Source organism: Meriones unguiculatus, chromosome 2 (assembly GCF_030254825.1).
Source record: "Meriones unguiculatus strain TT.TT164.6M chromosome 2, Bangor_MerUng_6.1, whole genome shotgun sequence".
Classification (NCBI taxonomy): domain Eukaryota; kingdom Metazoa; phylum Chordata; class Mammalia; order Rodentia; family Muridae; genus Meriones; species Meriones unguiculatus.
Window position 1 is genome coordinate 30,877,587 of NC_083350.1, and position 21,820 is coordinate 30,899,406.

The 21,820-nt window shown below is 41.3% G+C and overlaps 1 protein-coding gene across 1 annotated transcript in view; it reads left to right on the forward strand.

Moving 5' to 3' along the window:
* Positions 1-8,977, forward strand: part of Fbn2 (fibrillin 2) — a 220,748-nt gene extending 211,771 nt beyond the window's left edge. The window contains exons 63-65 of the mRNA XM_021634127.2: positions 2,419-2,650; positions 4,760-4,934; positions 7,032-8,977. Of these exons, the coding sequence (XP_021489802.1) occupies positions 2,419-2,650; positions 4,760-4,934; positions 7,032-7,406 (782 nt within the window). The 3' untranslated portion in view covers positions 7,407-8,977. The remainder of the gene's footprint in view (positions 1-2,418; positions 2,651-4,759; positions 4,935-7,031) is intronic.
* Positions 8,978-21,820: the final 12,843 nt, after the last annotated feature.

Genomic DNA, 21,820 nt, shown 5'->3' on the forward strand with positions numbered 1-21,820 from the left:
GTTCCCCCCACATGCTAGAGTCAGTTAGGAGCTTTTCTTTCTTATAATGGTTATCTCTAAGCAGCCACCCCTTGATAGACAAACAGAGTGATCTTAAGGGTTCTGGCTCCTTCCAGAGATTCTGCTGGTCTCTAGTAAAACAGACACTATTCTTGCCTTTAAACTGCATAACGCAACTGGAATTTTAGCTCAAAGATATGGCAGAAACGGAGTGAAATTACTCCAGCTGGGAAGCTAATGAAAGCAGCAACTTAGTATAAGAAAAAGAATGACGACAAAGTTCAGATCATCTGTGACTGTTGGTAAAATTATCCTGTGATAGGTGGGAGGACAGAGAGAAGGCTTGCAAGAAGTTTTCTCTGAGTCCTCTAGTGAACAGCTGAAAGTGCCAGTCCGTGCACCAGCCTCTGTCAAGTAGACCAAATCGTGAGCTTTTGATGGATGCTATTCATGGTACCACAATTTCAAGAATGGCAAAAGTGCTCTGAAAGCGTTAATTTAGGAAAAATCCTTCAATCCAAACTCCCACTTCAGTCAGTTTCCAGCTCTTTACCACAGGGAATTGAGAGGACATTCTAGAACATAGAATATCCAGATGTAGGTAGCATCCTCAACCACTATCAAGTACTGTGGCCATTCGAAATGGAAAAATGCGTGACTCTTAACGAACATTTGCATGTTTCCTGCCTGAAAATGTTCTTGTTAGTGGAATATTCAAATTCAGTTTACTCGGTTAATTGGCTTTCTCGGTCATTTTTCTACCGAACACAGTGCCTGAGTAAAGCCATGGTGGGAACGTGCCTTTAAGCTATAATCTAATGTAGGTTCCATGTTAGAAGAGCAGCGCTACCTATGAATGTGAGAACTAATTGTAAAAGTGGATAAAGCTTTGGGGCAGAATTCCAAGACTCTCAAATATAAAAATAAAGCACTGGGTAAAATTCAGGTCCCATGTAGCCAAGTTACTGAGAAATTTCTATATTTTCTGTGCATAAAATAAAGGCCAGGAGATTTCACGTTATTAGGTAATATCAGCATATTTTATATTCAGTGACTTAAGAGTTCTACATTTAGTTGTCTCGTTTAATTATCAAACTATGCTCATTACATGACAATGTACCTACTATCTGCCCTTTCAGCGGCCTCTATCCTGTGGTTAACGAAGTTCAGTTTCCTCTTGGAGCTCTCTTCTGACCCCCACCTTCATCGAGGCAATCCCCCTGAGATGCTGCAGGTCCCTGCCACCCACGCCATAATTATTGTGCCCCCCCACCCCCGCGGTATGCGGTATGCACACTCACAGACAGACCCACCTCTCCACTTGGGCTGAAATATGTCCACATACACTTTACACTCCATATGCAGTCACAGGAATGGAAAGAATTTCAGGGAACAGATGTGATTTGCGCCCAGGGTGAAATTTGGGTTATACTGAAGCTCAAAGAAGTCGAAGCCAGGGCTATCTATCTTATCAACCAAACAGTTAAAAAGGCAAGGTCGAAATCCCCAAAGTCAGAAGCACCTTGGGGCCTTGAGTCTGTGATAACAACAATGGAAAGCAGGTGTGTAATCAGGCTCCTGCCAGGCTTCCACAGGACAGAGCTGAGCCCTCAGCAGTAGGAGCTCAAAGTCCAGCATTCAAAGGGGTGGGTGTGCAGACAGATACAACAACACTCAAAGATGGCACCGTCTGCCTGCAGCAGGCTCAGGCGCAGTTAAAACCACCCTTAGTTCAATAGTCAAGCACAGTCCTTTGGAGCGTGTTCATAAAAGGCTGTGAAGTTCTTCATTGTCCCCCCCTCCCCCATGTACATGGAGAAATGAGGGAACTGTTACGGGGCACTGGACATCAACACTGACGACAGAGAGACGGGATCTTTTGAAAATGCCCATTGTTCACATACTGTGAAGTTTACCCCTTTAAAGTGTCAGCTGGGTGTTTTTTCGGTGTGTTCTCCTAAGAGTGTGCAGGCACCAGCCCCAAGAGCCCCAGTTGCCCACCCCCCAAGAAAAACCCCCATGCCTGGTAACCAATGTCTCCGTTTTTCCCCTCCCCCAACCTCTGGAAACTGCCAACCTGCTCTCTCTGGATTCGCCTGAAATACGGGCTTTTGAAATAACTCTTTGTTAAGAGACTAAAAGAATTATTCATTAGGGAAACTGTGAATACCTGTCCCTACAGGCTGCCCACATACTCAAAAAGAGTACAAAAACCAGGAGAAAGGGGCAGTGCAGGGTTGTTTCCTGTGTCTTTTAAGCATTTAAAAACATGTTTTGGAGTAGCATTTGTAAAATTAGCTCTTCTCATCGCCTCGAAGCTATCTCCCCTGTGGCCGACAGGCCGTTGGAGACGACCCCCTTCATCTTCCCCGTCCCTGCCTCCTCCCTGTGTAAGGTTTTCTTGCTTTCTCTGGACAGATGAGAATGAATGCTCCAACCCCACTGCCTGTGGCTCTGCCTCCTGCTACAACACCCTGGGGAGCTACAAGTGCGCCTGCCCCTCCGGCTTCTCCTTCGACCAGTTCTCCAGCGCCTGCCACGATGTGAACGAGTGCTCCTCCTCCAAGAACCCATGCAGCTATGGCTGCTCCAACACGGAAGGCGGCTACCTCTGCGGTTGCCCGCCGGGGTACTTCAGAGTGGGACAGGGGTAAGGCAGCCCACAGCAAGCAGCAACATGTGGCTATTCCTCCCTGCACCCAGTCTGGGCAGCCTTGCTTCCCGCCATTGTAGAAAAGGAATGGAACCCCTCCCTCCATGTAAAGCCCAACAGAGGAAGGTGCTTAGACCTAGGCACCCTGCGGCACAGGGCCACTTCCGTTGTGGAGGGCCTGAGACTTCGGCTTTCATGGAGGTGTCACCCGTTGCTCCTCATAATGGCTGAGGTTGAGTCGTTTGGACTGGAGATGCATGGCGTGGGCAGCTTGCGTGTCGCTGTGGGGGGTAGATGTGTAAATGGCCACCAGGCCACCTCATTGCTCTGCAGGGTTCAACAGGTGACCCAGCGGTCCCCGAGGAAGTGTCCCTTTCTTTGTTCATCTGCCCAGAGAGGGAAGAGTCTCCACAAGGCTGGCTCCCTTGGATAACTGAACTTTCTCACATCTTACCACTTGTGTGTGGCTGAGTGGTACCACTCCACTGAGACGCCTTTCCCAAGGGACACAGAAGATGGTGATTTGGAAGTAAATAGGGGTGATCTTCTTTGAAAGGAATAGTAGGTGAGGCAGGCACTAAGGGACATGGACAAATCCGTCCAGCTCCGATATACAGTCACACGTAAGAGAAAAGATTTGGCCTAGCGAGGGTCACTTTAGAGCCGACGCGCTGCCCCTTTTGCTTACTGAAATTGGAATGCAGGAATTCCATTTATTAGAGCAGGGATTTTTATTTTATTTTTCCTGAGCAGGAAGAACCAGCTTCAGGCTCAAGAAGCAACAGTTTCTCCCACCATTGTCTTTGGACTTTCATAGCTGCTTTTACTTCTTTTTTTTTTTTTCTTTTCCATAATTTTATTTTTCTCATTAGTTACATTTTGTTAATTCTGTATCCCAGCTCTATCCCTCATTCCCTCCCCAATCCCACCCTCCCTCCCTCATCTCCTCCCTGCCCCTTTCCAAGTCCACTAATAGGGGAGGACTTCCTCCCCTTTCATATGACTCGCTTTTGTCAGGTATTTTCCGGATTGGCTGCAAAGTCCTCCTCTGTGGCCTAACAGTTCTGCTCCTCCCTAAGGAGGTGGGGAGGTCAAAGAGCCAGTCATTGAGTTCATGTTAGAAATAGTCCTTGTTCCCCTTACTATGGGAAACCAATTGATTACTGAGCTATCACGGGTCACATCCGAGCAGAGGTTCTAGGTTTTATCCTCTCATGGGCTTTGGTTGAGTGTCCATCTCAGAAAAGACCCTGTGCCCAGATACGTTTGGTCCTTGTGGAGCTCCTATCCTTTCCCCATCAAACTCCCCTTCTTTCATATGATTCCCTGCACTCTGCTGAAGGTTTGGTTGTGAGTCTTAGTATCTATTTTGGAGCACTGCTAGGTAGAGTCTTTCAGATGCTTTCTGCGGTAGACTCCTGTCATACGTTCAATGCATATCCCATTTGTCTTTCTAAATGAGGATAGATCCTCATACCCCATGTCTGCTTTCTTGATTATCTTCTTTAGGTGTATAGATTTCATTATGTTTATCCTATCTTTTAGGTCTATATAAGCGAGTATATCCCATGTTTGTCTTTCTCCTTCTGGGATACTTCACTCAGAATGATCTTTTCTAGATCCCACCATTTGCTTTTACTTCTTAAGTAAACTATCTCCACTTTGAACTATTTAGGGTTGAACACTGGGGAAGCCCAGGGTTCATCCACGGAAGAAAATTTCTGTTTCATAATTTCACACGACCCCTGGGTGGTGAGGATCAGAATCACAGAGATCAGGTTTTGTGATTAATACATTCCTCATACTGTGGTGACAACGCCCCCCCCCAACACACAGCTCTAACATTATTTTCACTGCTACTTCATACTGTCATTGTGCTACTGTTATGAATCATAATGTAAATATCTACATCTGTGTTTTCCCATGGCCTTAAGTGAACCCAATGAAAGGGTCATTCGACTCCCCCGCCCCCCCAAAAGGGGTCACAACCCACAGGTTGAGAACCTCCGGTTTAGCGCTTTTTCTGTTGCCTTAATGTTTCTGAAAGACCTTTAGACTGCCTAGGCTAATGATAATGTCTAAAAATGTTTTGCTTCTCATAAACAGCCACTGTGTCTCAGGAATGGGCTTCAACAAAGGACAGTACCTGTCGGTGGATACGGAGGTGGATGAGGAAAACGCTCTGTCCCCAGAAGCATGCTATGAGTGCAAAATCAATGGCTACTCCAAGAAAGATGACAGGCAAAAGAGGAGTGTGCCAGAGCCTGAGCCTGCCTCAGCTGTGAGTAGACATGGATCAGAAGCCCTGCTTTGCAAAAAAAGAAAGGAAGAAGGAAAGGAAGGAAGGGAGGGAGGAAGGAAGGAAGGAAGGAAGGAAGGAAGGAAGGAAGGAAGGAAGGAGGTTATTCACATCTTGTTCTGCACATAGTGCCATTTAAATGCTTTCAGCTTCAGTACCATTAAGTCTGTGTGGATATTTCATGGATAAATTGGCAGGTCCAGTGTGGTAAAAGATAAATTAAAATTGGTTGGAATGATGCCTAAAACTCAAAGCCCTGGGCAAGACTAGGGTTCAGTTTCAAATCATCTTCTTTTGTCTTAGTTTTTATTTGTGCCACAATGTAGAAGGTGCCCACCTGAGAAATAGTTGTTTGGAAATAATTTTAGAAAATGAAATGGTTTTTAATTTTCCCAGCTGTGCTCCAGACACCCTACACACTGTTGATTGTAGGTTTGTTTTTTTCCTGTGAATCAGGCAGCCTGCTCTCACGTTCTGTGTCTTGTTTATAAGTCTCCCCCCTCATAAAAAGGTTGTTTTCAATTAACTTGCCATTTGTAAATAACCAGAGATCTCACTTTTCTGCCTCTCGGTATTTTTTCTCTGCCAGTGGCATTTTAAAAAGCATCATAGTTACGAGGTTGGAGCACAGGCTTCCTGGTTTTGGATCTGTTCCTCTGCCGTGGCCCCACTGAAGTCTGAGTCTCCCTAGGACACGTGCTCCTAAACCGCTCCCTCAGCTCATTGACCTGTCAGATGAGGATAGGAGCCCTCAGCCTGCAAACACCGCTGGGAGCGTTCACTGAGCAGGAGCACATGAAGGGCCTGCAGCAGTGCCTGACATGTTCATTGCACCTGCTCAGTGCCTGTCAGCCATTAATAACCCCCATAGAGAGACGATGGTGACTTCCCCTGCAACCAGAGATGGGGTGGTGTCACCAGTTACCTCGCTTCTCAATTAATATTGCTGAGAATTGCCCCCACCTATATGTATACATATATACCAATATATATGTGCATATATATGTATGTATATATATATATTTTTTTTTATATAGTCACCAACTAACTGGCTGTGTAAACTGGCAGCTTGCTTCAGTAGTCTGGGGCTCAGAACCTTTCCTTATCTATAGGACCATAGTAATTTAGCCCCAAGATCTCTGATACTATTTTAAGATAACAAGTCAATGTTACATTTGCTTTTCATGACAACTCCCTCATCAAGATATAAAGCCTTCCCACTGTGTTACATGGAACATAATTCTGTCTAAGTAACGATGGGTTCCTCTAAGTATCTGTAACCACGACCACTTAAGCACGCACCCACATCAAAGCATTCTGGGTTTGGGGGCCTGGCTGACTGAAGCAGCATTCTTACCTCACACCCCAACTGGCAGATGTGGGTCCTGGCAGACTCTGCAGATGGCTCTGCATGCGCTGAGGCTCCTGGGAAACTCAGAGCCCAGCCCTGAATGAGATGGCTTCCCTGGGTGCAGGGTCCGCTGTTGAATAACAAGAAGACTTCTCACTTTGACCCCAGAAAAGATAAAATTAGACTCATATCTTAAACTGTCCTCACATGTACAGAATGTGTTACGGTCATATTGACCCCGCTTTCTCTCCTCCAACTCCCTAAAGAGAACCCCCCCCAATACAACATATTCTCTTTCCAACTTTAGTTAATGACCCACTGGATACAATTAGTGCCACCCCCCCACACACACACAATACCACTGTACCATAACAGACTACCAGTGGGCATGAAAAGAAAAGTGACTCTTGCACTTAAGAATTATTATTAACAGGGGTAACATTGTATAAGCTCATCAAAATAACTTGATATGTAACTATTCTCCATGGCCTAAGTCCTATAACTTTAATGATCTTGTTGAGGTTGGGTGAGAGTCATGAAGATGCATCCTCCCTGGGTTGAAGCTTTTCCCTTTCCTGACAGGAATCTGCAATAGCCTCTTTTGCAAACAGTTAATGGCCAAACAGGGCGCAGCCTCAGCCTGCCACTGTGGCTGTGTCCCACCCAGATGTCTTTTACAGTGTGCCCCATAGACACTCATCTCAAGCGTGTCCCTGCTCTTTCCCCAGCTGGAGCAAATCAGCCTGGAGAGCGTTGCCATGGACAACCTAGTCAACATGAAGTTCAACCTCTCCAGCCTTGGCTCCAAGCAACACATCCTAGAACTGGTACCCGCCATCGAGCCCCTCAACAACCACATCCGTTACGTCATCTCCCAGGGGAACGACGATGGCATCTTCCGGATCCACCAAAGGAACGGGCTCAGCTACCTGCACACAGCCAAGAAGAAGCTGACCGCGGGCACATACACACTGGAAATCACCAGCATCCCTCTCTATGGGAAGAAGGAGCTTAGGAAACTGGAGGAACACAATGAGGACGACTACCTCCTAGGAGTGCTGGGCGAGGCTCTCAGAATGAGGCTGCAGATCCAGCTGGATTAGCCCTCTGCAGACTTGGGGCCCAGCTCGGATCCCAGCACAGCAGCCACAGCCAGCCTTGAGAAGTGTGTGGAATGCCACTGACTAACTTTAAAGAGAGAGAGGGGAGACAAAAAGACTTCTTCCCTCCCTGATTCAGACTTTGGAATGTTGACCCTCACAGGGAGGGATGATTTAGACTCTGGTATGGCCAAAGATTTGAGTGCAAAGGCAAACATAGTTACTGTATTTTTTATATAACTTCATTTTAAAATATATTAAAAAAAAACCTAAATGCTCAAGAGATCAGCATATGGCACTAAATGCACAAAAATAATGTGACCTTTCTTCCTGTTAGCAGTCTGTAACACTTTGGGTATTTTGCTATAGTTGCTAATTAAAAAAAAATATAGATGTTTATTTATTTTAATGCAGTAATATATGGAGAAATGAACAAACTATGTAAACAAAAAGGGAAACTCGCTTGTTTTTCTTTAGATTTATAAATTTGAGCTATTTCTTTTAGAGGTGCTTTTTAAAAAAAAAAAAAAATCCAGTCCATTCAAGAGATGTTTCCTTTGGTTTTCCTGCCAGCCCTCCAACTGGTACGCACCTGACTATTTCAAAGAAAGTCCTGTGTTGCTGAATGGGCAGTGTAATCAATAATTCAAAAGACGTGAATGTCATACGATCCTGTCTAAAGGAGATCAAAGCCAGAGAGAGCAGCTCGGTGACAATATTTCACATCCCCAGATTCACCAGGCAACAGGAGAGGAAACTCAACCACTGTAGCAAAATACCTTGACTGCTTGTGAGACCTTTAGCATTGCAGACCAAACTGTACTGTATTTCTTTCTCATAACCTCAAGGAACCACATGTGCTACCCACAACACCTCATTCTTTCCAGGGTGCGCTGTGCACTTGTGGTCCCCTAGGCAGCTGAAGAACCGCTGTTCCTTTGAATAGGAGCACCTGGCGTTCTGTCGTGTTTGGTGCTGTCATAGATTAATGGTGCATTTATTATGTTCAAGCTATTTCAGGATTGCCATATGTGCAAACAATCATGCCATGCAGCCAAGGAATATATGTTGATGTTTTTTTTTTAAACCCATGTTTTTTTTTTTTTTAGAATTTTCATTAATACTGTAGTTATACACCATATGCCTTGTTTTATCATAGCTTATTGTGTATGAAATACGTTTGTAAAATGAATTGATGTTTAGTTTGCTTTAGCCATTTGAAAAGATGCTACACCAGGAGGTACCACTAAGAGCACATCTCCATGTTCTTCTGTCTGGGGAACCCATCCCTGGAACAGTGACAAAACCTCATTTGTGAAATGGCCAGAGCACACACAGACTGCCAGTCATTCCTCTCACACCTGTGTCGACCAAAGAGTAATAACCAGTTATATCCAATGTTTGGGGCTTTTGTTTTGTTTTGTTTGTTCATTTCTAATAACTAAAAACAAAAAGAGAAACAGTGTAAATTTGTAATCAAGTGTTTGTGAAGAAAAACTTAATGGGTTTTGGTTGTGTTTGTTTTTGTAGGTCCATGTATCAAATATGACACTTTTCTTGCAATAAAGCTTATTTTGGGGTAGTTTGCTGGCTGGTTCATTTGTGGGAGGTACAGGGGACTTTGCTTACAGGAATACTTATTAAAAGACAAGATGGAGAGCAAGGCTCACCCACAGGGAAGTAAAGAAATGCTGTGCAATACATGACAAAAAGCAGCTATGAGTGTTTTAAGTTCAGGTCACGTTCATACAGAAGACATAATTAAAGCAATAGGCTTATTCAATTCTGCAATTGTAAGCTTGCTTCCTGGGATCCACTTTTCCAGGGACCTCAGAGAGTTTCACTTCTTCCACCAGTACATTTATAGACTGTCATAGTAAAGCACCCTGAAGCATCTGAAAAGACAGCAAAGAACAAACTTTCCTGAAGCAAAATCTTGAAGCAGAAGTAAACAGCAGGCATATCTCAGCGTGCATGGCATACATACCCAAAAGCAATTCAAAGTTCATCTCTTGCATTGCCATGCACTCTGCTTTGCAAAGTGTATAGATTTAGCAGGGTACTTAACGTGAACCCTCTTTCAATTCATTGCTACAATGGGGACACACACACACATACGTACACACGTTTCCAAGACTTACAAGTTAATTCAATCCATGGTAGGACTGTGTGCTTAAATTTTTCCCTCCAAGGAGTAAGAAAACAAGGGAATATTATGACTGATCTTAATTCTGTCCTTTGCCAACCAGAAATTAGCCGCATGGAATAAGAAAAGTATTTGCCTCAGGGCATCCTTTAAAACTTAACGTGCACGTGCAGCTAGCTTCATCTGGCGTCTATTAATGGTACAGCGTGAGCTCTGTAATGTCAAATGACCTGGAACCAGATTTGACTGTAGCTCTGAATGCCCAGCCACAAGGCGCTTGGTCTAATCTGCTTACAAGGAAGCTTGAAAATCCATACTGTTGGGAGCTTTGTGCAGAAGATTAGAAAGGTGTTAGGTGTGCTACATGGAAGAGTGTGCTAAGAGAAAATGACTCCCAAAAGCTTTTCGTAAGGAGGATTTTTATGGGCATCCCTGGATGCCTTGTTAGAGCTATAGTTTATGTCTTCCTTATAACACTGAGGATATTTTAGGTAGCATGTTGTTATTCCCGTTCCCATTTTTTTCTCAGAAATTCACTCAGCATAATTATTTTTGCTTTAATTTACAGAAAAGCATAATGTCGACTAGGAAATCTAAATCAAACCTAGTGGATGTGGTCGTCATGGTCTTCAGGTGACAGCAGTTACCTCTCTGCTCACTTTGTGATGTAGAGCTTTTAAGACTTTCATCCCGTTTACTTCTTTTCCATATCGCTGCAGCTCACACTGCATGGACATTAGTCCCATTTGCATCCGGACTCTGAGCCTAATTAAGAGAAACATATAGATTATGGTGAATTCAGACATCTACTCTTTTATTATCTTAGGACTGGGAGCAGTATTGGTCACTCTGACTTTGCATTCTCTGAGGCTTCCCTTGGCTTTACTTGCCTTCTTGGTTTGCAGAATAGATCCACGGTGTTAAAAGTGAGACACACAACTGAAAATTCTAAAGCATTGCTCTGCTTGAGTCAATACTTTAAGGAACAACAGAACAGAATTAATATACGAAATAAAAGGGAGTGAATCAGTCACATTTCACATAGAAGGTGTGTTCAACCAGACCACTCAGAAATTTTCATGTTCTTTATGAATATACTAGAAATATGAACGTTCCCTGCTCTTCAGAAGATGAGAAACTCCACTGCTTCCCCTGCCACTCATGACTCATCTGTGCTCTTGCTTTGCAATAGTCCAGTGGAGGACTGCATCACTTATTCAAACAACCACTATTTTTCTGCTCCAGTGCCATGGAAAAAGACTGAGGCACACATCTTTGAGACTTTGATAGGTTAATTGGAAGCTTTTAAAAGTCAAGTTTATTGGAGGAGAAATTGAATAGAGGACTTAAAAAAAAAAGAGAGAGTAAAGAAAGAATTCCAGAACTTAATAAGTAAAAATAAGTAAAGGCAGAAGGAAAGATGGAAGCCCGTTGCTGCCTCATGGGAAGTAAGACATTTGATAGCTGATGCTTGGGTTTTGTTTTATTTGTTTGTTTGTTTGTTTGTTTTTAATGCATGCCCCTTTCCTCAATATATTCAAATCCATGAATTCCTAACAAGAAGTGTTTTTTTCTGATTATCTCTGAAAATTGTTTCCGAAGAATTTTAACATACAATGTAAAACTCATTTCATAATCCAACCATTGAGACAGTACTGTCTTGTAATAAAAAAAAAAAAAAACAACAACAACAATAAAAACAAGCAAAAAAATCTTCCTCTGGGGGAAAAAAAAAAACCAATTTACTTCCACCTCCTTGAACAAACTATAACATTGCAGATTTGATCACTTCCCCGGCTTGATCTTACTGTGTGACTCCAAGAGTTCAATGAGGTAAGGTCAGCTTCCTGTTAATGGAGGACCCAGCAGGCAGCAGGAACTCAGAAAGGCCTGTCTTTTTCGCTCTTTCCTTAATGCCATTGCCACCCCTACAGGATAAAAGAGACTACGTACCAACCCAAGACTTTTTCTAAGTTTGATACCTTGACTACTCCTGTAAGATCATATCCAGACCCACAGAACCTTGATGAAATAGTCTGTCGAGTGGTCCACAACTGCAAGCTGGTAGATGCCTCAGTGTTCCCCCCAAGGTTTACAGTTGCCATGCTACTCCTCATTTATTGGAATTGTGGGTGAGAGCCCAGAAATCCAAGCCACAAACACAGGCAGAGCCCTCACACTGCACAGTCCCCAAGAAAGTGAGTAAAGAGGCCTTGCACACCAATAATCCCCGTTAGGATGATTTACCACCACGAAGGCTGGAGCTAGAAACCCACTCATATTTACAGGTAAAGAAACCTAGGCCTGGATTTGTAAGAGTTGAGTGCAAAGCCAATTTCCACACAAGTGAGACCAGAGCCCTGGTTGTCTGGCTGAAGTCTGGTGGAGTGCATACTTCCACTACATGGTAAGTCTATTTGGATCGCTTTTAAGCCCTAAGGATATAGGCCAGTTCCCATGGTTTTGGCTTCTACTGAATCCAAAATGTTTTCCAAGCACGATTTAAACACTGCTTTTGCTTCGTCCACCCCACCCTCTCTGTAACTGCTCCCAGTGTCTCATAAACCAGAGATTTGTGTGTGCATTAACATGCCAAGATATTGGCTGCAATATAGCAAACCCCACCCAAAAGCCCTGTTCCTTAAATGCATATTAAAGTCCTAGCTTTTGAAGGGTTAACCATTTTATTTAAACCAGACCGTTGTATTTAAAAAAAAAAAAACACATACATACTTCTTTTACTGAGAATGCTCAAGGAAAGTACACTAGTTACTTGTGTTTCTTAATTGTCTTCCCCCCCCCCTTTTCCTGTGAGACTAAAAAAAAAAAAAAAAAAAAAAAAAAAACCGTATTGGGAGATGAAGCTGGCTTTTTTGGAAACTGCCAAGAACCTACAGCTCACATTAGTTACCCCCATTAAGGCCACAGATTAAATGTCAGGATGTAGTGTAGACGTTTTTCCAAAGGAAACGGAAAACATGTTACATGAATTTTAGAGCAAACTGTAACAAACAGTAACATGAATAGCCTTCCCCAGACAACTACTGCTTCATACACTAATGAGATAACAGTAGAAGCTGTGAACAACCAGTTCTTAACATTGTGTCCAAGACAGCATACTGTCCCAGCTGCTTACTTTTCTGCCCCCAAGGGTTTCTCCTGCCTCCCTTTTTGCATGGCTCAACTTCTCTAAACTACCCTTGTAAGGACAAGGGCAGGATTTGAGCCTCATGATGGCACATTTATGAATCTCGGACTTAAAGTTATTTCTTAGTTTGACCCTTGACAGTGGATTACTATCAGGAATCTCTAACTAGCAATGATCACATGTCTTCATTATTTTACTAAATTCACAGAACTAAATCTAGAAATTTTTAGGAAAGGAAGGATAAGGATGCTGTATGCAAAGAGTTAGTCTCATGGCCCAACCTTAATAATGAATGAAAGTAAGGAGAGGGTTCAGACTGTACAGAGTCAGTTTCATGGACGACCTCCTTGATTTGGACCTTATGCAGAAAGTAGGCAGTTCCATGACAGCTTATTAAAAACCATCTGAATAGATTTCTGAGGTACAACTGTGGAACCTTCTTTACTTTACAGAGACTGTCTTGATTCTTGATTTCTGTACCTTTCTAGGAAGCCCTAAAGGCCTTTCTCAAAATAAAAATTGAATGACGGGACATCTGGGGCAGGTAAGTACAAGTTTTGTTCCATGAGGGTCCCCTGATCCACTGAGGCTATTAATGCTATAATGTAATCGTCACAAGAAGGGACCCAATAGTTTTTATTGCCAGGGAGAACATTTCTTACCTCACTATAATCCAGACATAACATGATCCTCCTTCCAGTGTCAAGCAGTTTAGAGGAACAAGACAACCATCTATGGCTGCACAATATTATTTGCTCAGAGGCTATACGGACTATCTGGCACAAATGGCCCAGAGGCTTGGAGAAGGGGTGGTCAGTGGAACGCAATACTTGCAATACTTTTAGACGAGGTCTCCTAGAAATGATGAGAATGAGCTGGGCCTCAAAGAGGCAGATTTTGATGAATGACACAGAGGATTTTCCGCAGAACAGTAGTGTGAACAAATGCCAGAAGTCGTGTGCATGGTCTACTAAACCGCAAAGAAGAGACAAGCCAGTGGAGTGAAAGCATGGTGCCACCTGACCAAAAGAGTAATCACAGAGAGTGAACAAAAGTTGAGTGATACATCTATTACTCAAAGTTGACCATCACACATTGTATGGGTGGATCAAAGCAATACCCTAGTGGTAATCAAAAGATCCAGGAGTTGCATTGCTGTCATAATGATCATTCTGTGTGGTGTTCTGTGACATAGAGTCTATATAGTATTACTCATCCAGAGTTCTGGTTGAGTAATAACCTGTTATTACTCAATAACAATTACCCAATAGCCTGTTATGTTTTTCTTAGAGTGTGAGAGGTGAGGGATCAGAATTGTTTCTCATTCCATAATGCTTGATGTTATTTCAAGTTTTATATTATCTTAAGGTGTATATGCTTGTTTTTGTTTATATATGTGTGTGTGTATATATATATATATATATATATATATATATATATATATAAAGAGAGAGAGAGAGAGAAATAGATATATTTTACAGTACTGGAATCAAACCCAGAGCCTAGGACCTACTAAGCAAGTGCTCTGCCACTGAGGTAATCCCTAGTCTGTTTGTTTGTTTGTTTGTTTGTTTGTTTGTTTGTTTTTTAATTGGTTTAATTCTTAAATTTTATCAGAAAAGAAAACTGGCTTTTTCCTTGGGAAATAGTGAAGCTGGTCTCACAATAGATGTGCTATCTTTTATCATTTTCTTTCTTTCCTTTTTTTTCCCTCCTGAGATAAGGTTTCTCTGTATAGTCCTGGCTATTCTGGAATTTTGTAGGCCAGGTTGGCCTTGAAGTCAGAGAGCCCCCTGCCTCTGCCTCCCAATTGCTGGGATCAAAGGCGTGTACCACCACACCTGGCTTTAAATGCGCTGTAATAAAGATGAACTAGGTTCATTTTGTTTGTTTGGTTGGTTGGTTTGGTTTGGTTTGGTTTGGTTTAGTTTGGTTTGGTTTGGTGTTGGTTTTTGAGACAGGCTCTGGGTAGCCCAGAACTTGCTATATAGACCAAGCTGGCCTTGAACTCACAGAGGTCTGCCTGCCTCTGCCTCCTGAGGACTGAGAATAAAGGGGTACACCATCACACAGGTGGCTCATTGAAATTTGAAGGTTCCTTCTAAAATTTAGTATGTTCATAGAGATTTCAAGAGAGTTCTTTACAGTCCTACTGTATTGCTTGAGTTACGCAAACTGCCACTGGAGAGAACAATAGATTGTTGGTCGCCCCATATGCCTATGGGCCAGTACAAAAACTGGACCTACATACATTTTAAACTGGACCAGCTCGAAGACTGAATTCATTAAAGATGCTCTACCATGATTCTGCTTAATGGTCACATTCAGCAGCTAAGATGCAGGCTTTGTGTTCTGCTTTCAGTTCAGCTGTCAGGGCTGTGAGAGGAATTGCCGAATTGTGCTGGACCTGCACCTGACTGAGAAGGATAAAGGTTGGGGTGGTGTTTTTTTTTTGTTTTGTTTTTTGTTTTTTCCTGGTGAGCCTCTTTGTAGGAATTTATCTTAATGTGTTTTCTTGTGAACATATCATGTCTTTATTAGCAACAGGAAAATATACGTGGTGTTTACTAAAATTGTTTACGACATTAAAATTCCCTTTAATTTTTATTTTTTTAGTAGCCCAAGTTCTTGTTTTCAAGACAGATTGTTTTCTGACCTGAGGTATAATTTTAGGAAGGAGAGTTAATTAAGCCAGACTTTTGTGTGTACAAAGAACATTTTCTACCCAGGTGTTTTTGTGTTCCTCAGAGAGAGGGAGTGTGGTCCAAATGAATCCATTAGCTCAGTCCTGCAGCACGCGCTTTTAGCTTCTCTTGATCAAAGATGAACTAGTCCTATGAGCAGGCCTTTCAGTTCCTGCACATTGTACAGACCTCAGATGTTACCAAGCAGTAGTATTTGAACCACCAGACTTTTAAATAAACTCTGTCCTATTGCTAACATGCAAAAAAAAAAAAAAAAAAAAAAAAAAACAAAACATAAAGGATGAAGACAATCTAGTATTTGAAAACAGAATTCTATAAATAGAAACAGTGAAGAAGACTCAAGCTGAGATGAAGATGGAATTGAAAAAAATAGAGTGAATCAGAAGTTAGAGTATCAGGACTTGAAATTAAAAGAAAATCTAGAGGAAATACAAACTATATTTTAAAAATTAAAACAAAAAAATTAGAACAAGAAAGAAATATATAGGAAATGTGGGTCACTGCAAATAAATTCATAGACGAAAACTTCCCAAAACTATGAATGATACATCCATATAGAATACCAAATGGACAAGAGTATTTCCACAGCATAGCATAGTTAAAACATCAAGTATACACAACAAATGAAGTGTACTGAATAATACAAGAAGAGAAACACAAGCCACAAATTAAAAAAAAAAATCCATCAGAATAACAGCTGATTTCCCAATGGAATCTTTGAAAGCCAGAAGAACCAAGAAAAATGTTGCCAACTCCTAAAACACAATGATGGCCAACTTAGTCTTATGTACCCAGAAAAATTATCTGACATAGTTGAAGAAGAAAGAAAAACTTTCCATGATATAAAAAAACCTAAAAAAATTTATCCACCAGATAAGGTAGCATACACCTTTAATCTGAGCACTTGGGAGGCAGAGGCAGGTAGACCTCTGTGAGTATGAGGTCAGCCTGGCCTACAAAGTGGGTTCCAGGACAGCTATGGCTGTTACACAGACAAACCCTGTCTCAAACAAACAAAAAAACCATTTATATCCAACAAACCAAACCTAAAAATTATAAAGGAAGCAATATTCCAGGCTGACAAGAGGAATGAGCATAGCCACGAGACTGTGGAAAGAAATAAGTAACCATTGTTACTAAAACACAAAGTAACACTGAGAGCATAAACAGCAAAATCAAAAATCAACAATGGCCAAATTAACTCTCTCATTTCAGTAATAACTTTAAACATAAATCACCTCAAGTCTCCAATCAAAAGACACAGGCTAGATGAATGGGTCAAGAAACAAAATCCATTGATCTGTTTTCTGAAAGAAACACATCTTAGCTTTAAAAATTGGCTCTGCCTCAGAGTAAAAGGCTGAGCTCAGTCCCTGCGGAGGTCAACCATGTGTGTCTTCTGGAGAATGGTGGCGTCTGCTCTATCCAAGAGGTAGTTGTTGACATTTCATGAAATGCCAAGAAAAATGCAAAGAGAGAACCATTCAGTTTCAAGAATTATACTTTACAGCCCATTATGATGAAAGCTGCCCAGCCAGCAAGATAAATCTAACATTGTATCCATGTGTCAACCACTTTAATTAAGTTTCTTCCCATGCTGTGACCCTTCGCTTTTCCTTTAATTTTGTGTTAAACTGTTCCATGGGTTGATTGAGAACATGACATATGTGAAGGTTTATTTGAATAAATACACAAGACGTTTCTGAAAGAATAAATGCATTTGACCTAACAAGGTTGAATTCACAAATTCTCCAGCTTTGATAAATGTCAGGTTCATCCACTAACTAGCAACCTGGCAGTTTAATTCTTCTTCTTTGTCTTTCTGGCCTTTCCACATACAAATGGTTTTCAGAGCAGGAGTAAAAAAAAAAAAACCTGCTTTCTGGTGTCTATTTTAACTCTGGTTTTTATCTGAATTGTGTGTCTGACTTTGCCCTTCTGTTTGTTTTACAACAAAAACAAAATAAAGGGAAAATCAACCATGTCCCCAAAGGTTTATATAAGTTCCTTTTTGCTGTTGATAATAAAAACAGTCCTGTTTTATAACATTGATCTCATCCATAATCTACAAACATCCAGTTCTCTCAATGCCGTTTAGTCTGTTTTGAATAAAGATGAAGGATTAGTCAATGACATGTGCATCCCTTCAAGGTCCCAAGTAGCGGATGTGTCTGTGGAGTCCAGTCTGTCCTTGCGTCCAAAGATGCCTCTGGCTACCACTCACCCTTTGAATTCAGACTTGGATCAGTGATGGATGGTGTAGGGACTGGTGTTTTCTACGTTCTGCTCTGATTTCTAGCCTCCAAGCAATTCGTGCCTCCTAATATAAAACCCCAAGTGTGAGACAACCCAAGTCCCCTTCCATTTTTCCAATTGAGACTATTCACAAAGAAAGAGAAAAATGAATATAAGGTAAAAATGAAGCTATAAGCTTTAGAGATTATATAAAATATTTTCCTTTTAATTTATCAATTAAATTGTGTACCTATTCTAAAATCACTTACCTAAACTAAAATAGCAATTCAAGATCTTTTAATTTTGAACACATATTTTTTATAATAATTTTTATTTTTTATATTAATCACAGGTTATTTACTTTGTATCCCAGCCATAGCTCCCTCCCTCACTCCCCCCCAATCCCACCCTTCCTCCCTCATCACCTCCCTGTCCCTTTTCAAGTCCACTGATAGGGGGGTCCTCCTCCCCTTCCATCTGACCCTAGCTTATCGGGTGAACACTTGTATTTTATAAACTGATTTTATTTGAATTTATAGTGTGTATCTTTGATCTAAGGTGTATTTGAACTTTTAAAATTATTTAATACGGATTACAAACATGCTATTTCTATTATTACCTAAATTATTTGAAATATGACCCATTTTTATTTTAATGACCAGGTTTAATGAATCAGAATTTCTGAAATATGTGCCAAGTAATATGCGCATTCAACAAACATCTATTAATAAAATCTGTAGTGGACCATTGCTTTGAACAAATCTACTGCAGTGGCATTCAAGAGATCACATTGCTTGTCTTGAGGATGAGAAAAGCAAACTGCAACAATTGCCTAGGACACTATAAGAAAGCATCACAAATCAAGCGCCTTAAATAAAACAAATGTTGGAATTGAGGTGGTTTAGGTCCTGTGCTCTTTATGAAACCTGTAGTATGGACTTTTCAGCTTTGAGGGCCTTGCCAGAGCATCCGTTGAATCTCATGTTCAGCATGTCAGTTTCTGATTCTATTGCCACGTGGCACCTTTCGCTCAATGCATCTGTCCCTGTACATTGTCTCTTCTTATAAGGACATCAGCCATATTGGATTAAGGAACTGCTGTAGTTCAGCGTGGATTTATTTTGCTGGTTTTGAGAAAAGGCCCCATGCTGTGGCCTCACCTGGCTTCAAGTACACTAGCCACATTGGCCTTGAAGTAGGTGCTCTTCTTACCTCAGACTTCTGGTTAATGCTGGCATTGCAGGTCTGAGCCACCATTCCAAATCGGTATGGTTTCACATTAACTTACATCTTAATTACTTTCACTAAGATTCTATTCCTCAATAAAGTCACTTTCATCTCCAAAAGCGGCAAAAATTACAAGCCAAAACCTGTGGTGCGCGCTTACCCATTGGAGCAGCTTAGCGATGTACGTTTGGGACAGTCACGGAGCTCTACAAGCCTATGTTTCTTCACCCATCTCTGTACTCGTCCATTTCCTCATCTATCTGACCATCTGTTCCTGCCTCCCATTCTTTCTTCTGGATATTTGAAAGCTGGTTTTTGAAAGATTCAGCATCTGAATCCTTTTCTAGATTGAGTACTCCCCATATGTGCCTGTGCATGAAACAAAGACTATCTTCTAGTACTACCTGGTTTATGAGGGGAAGACCTAGACTATCGCATAGCCTCAACAGGAGCATCATGGGAATTTCAGGCATGTTTAAGCTGCTAATGGTCACATAATTAATGAGCTCAGCCAATTATCTGCATCCACCAGAGAGCAGTGAATTTATTCAAGGTGTGACTACATTTTTATAGGTAGGGACAATTGCTTGGAGGGTACTTCTTTCCCCTTTAAAGATCTTCGCAAGGCTCACAGTGACAGATAGTGAATGAATAACATTGAATATGATGCTGTTAAGATTAAAACAAAATACAGTATTCACTTTACAGGTGATGTAATAGGAAAAGAACAACGGGAAGTAAACTATGTATTAATGTGCATTATTGGGTTCATAGGTGTAGTCCCTCAATATTTTATCATGAAAAAAATATAAATATTGAAAAAAAATTTAAATGCAGTCAATATCTATGTGTAGTCTAGTTTTGTTTATGTTGCTGTGATAAAATAAGAGAGGGTTTATTTGACTTACAATTCTTGTTTATAGTCTATCCCTGACAGGAAGTCATGGAAGAAATTCAAGCCACTAGTCACGTCAACTCCGTAGCCAAGAACAGAGAGAAATAAATGCACTTAGGCCTATTTGTTTTTGTGCTTGCTTTCAGCGAGCTCTCTCCTCTCTAACTTTATTCAGGAATCCCTGCTTAGGAAAAGGTGCCTCACACATGGGCTGAATCCCCCTGTACAAGTCAGCAAGCAAACTGATCTTGCTCAAATATGCCCATGGCACAACCTGATTGAGACAATTCATCATTAAGAATCTCTTACCAGGTGATTCTAAGTTGTATTAACTGAACACCACAATCCCCATAATGTATAAAAGCAAAACAAAACAAAAATGCAAACCAAAAAACAACCCTTTACCTTTATAGTATTATAAAACGTACATTTAGAATGCCTTTTCAAATCTATCAGTCAATCCATCCCTGAATTAAACCATCTTCTATTAAAAATCCTCCATAGAAAGAATATGGTTTATAATTACTAAGAGATGGAGACCAGGCTTGGAAAATGATTGAGAAGAAAGGAGAGGCAGAACATAATGACTTCTGGCCAATTCATGGCACAGAAGGACTGTGATAAGGAACCCCCTTCTCCCTGACCAGGACATCCCACATAACAGAAAGAGCTGGTGAGTCCGCAGGCTTCAACAAAACTGCCTTTGAGTTTTACTCAGTAGTTAGACATGAGCAGAAATCTTCAGATGACTGATCAGTCCCCACCTAGTAAGGAAATCAACACTGGTCTATCCTATTGGGTTCTATTTCAATCTCTAGCTACTTGGAAGAAGCAGCAAATCCCAAATCAAGGTAGGGTTTCTTCCCAAATCCTCTAGTTTCTATTTTTTCCCAGTTGTTGGTCTCGAGGCCATGAATTCACAGAAAAGAAACTGGAAATAGAAGAACTACGAAAGCATATAAGACAACTGTTATGCTCTGACACTTTTAACATGCTGGGGCATTCTGTTGAATGAGAGTGGAAAATATCTCTGGGGGAAAGATATAGCTTGGGTTATTCAAATGTCTGCTAGCTAACTTTGAATATGTATGGAGTCCTGAAATGGTAGAACAGTTCCAACCAACTTAACTGCTAATTCTTTAGGGCAAGGCTTCCCAGAAATCAAGGCAAAATCATCCTTTGTAAATTATAAAATAGAGTGGTAGATAATAACATTTAAGGTAGTTTTCTAGTGTTTACAAGGGACAATGTAATGCAATAAATATAAAAGGACACTGAATAGAATGCTAGGAAGTATGTGTGTGTGTGTGTGTTTGTGTGTGTGTGAAGCTAATCCACAATTTGTTTGATCAATTTCTGCACACCTTCACCCAACCACACTTTGGCATAAGATGGATTAAAATATTCACAAATTCTTTGTAGCTCTCCCTTATCAAAAGAAGTGTAATAGATTGCCTAGCAGACTTGTCTTGAGCATCAGAAGGCAGTGAGTATGACTTTGTGTGGTCTCTAAGTGCAGACTTCCATGCGATTTTGAAGTCATTGCTTCTTCTTACTTGGATCCCTGCCTCCATGGGATGAACAGGACAAGGCCATTGGAGACTTTGACCCAGCCAACAGCCAGTGAGAGCCGAGCTACCACCTGACAGCAGCTTCAGAAGGGAACCAGGCAAGAAAACCCTCTCAACTGAGCCCCACACAAGCTATTAGTTATCCATAGTTTTGTTATTTATGACATTCATTTCAGAAGGGATTTTATTATTTAACAAGGACTAACTAAATATAGCATCAAGCTCTCAGCAGCCGACATGAAATAAGAAATCTAGTGATTTATTCAACTAGATAAGCAATTGCTGGAGAGGACCCAAGAGGGTGTGAGACTTGTGTTCTTCGAGCTCAGCCCTGTGGTCCAGATGAGTGAACTTGCTTACAAATCCTGGGGCCCATTCCATTTCTCGTGAGTCTTTGCTATGTCTATGTCTCAAAAACAGAGAAACATTCTGTTGTTTGTTCCTATTATGTTTTCTGATGCAAATGAAATTTTTGGTCTGAATTGAGCCT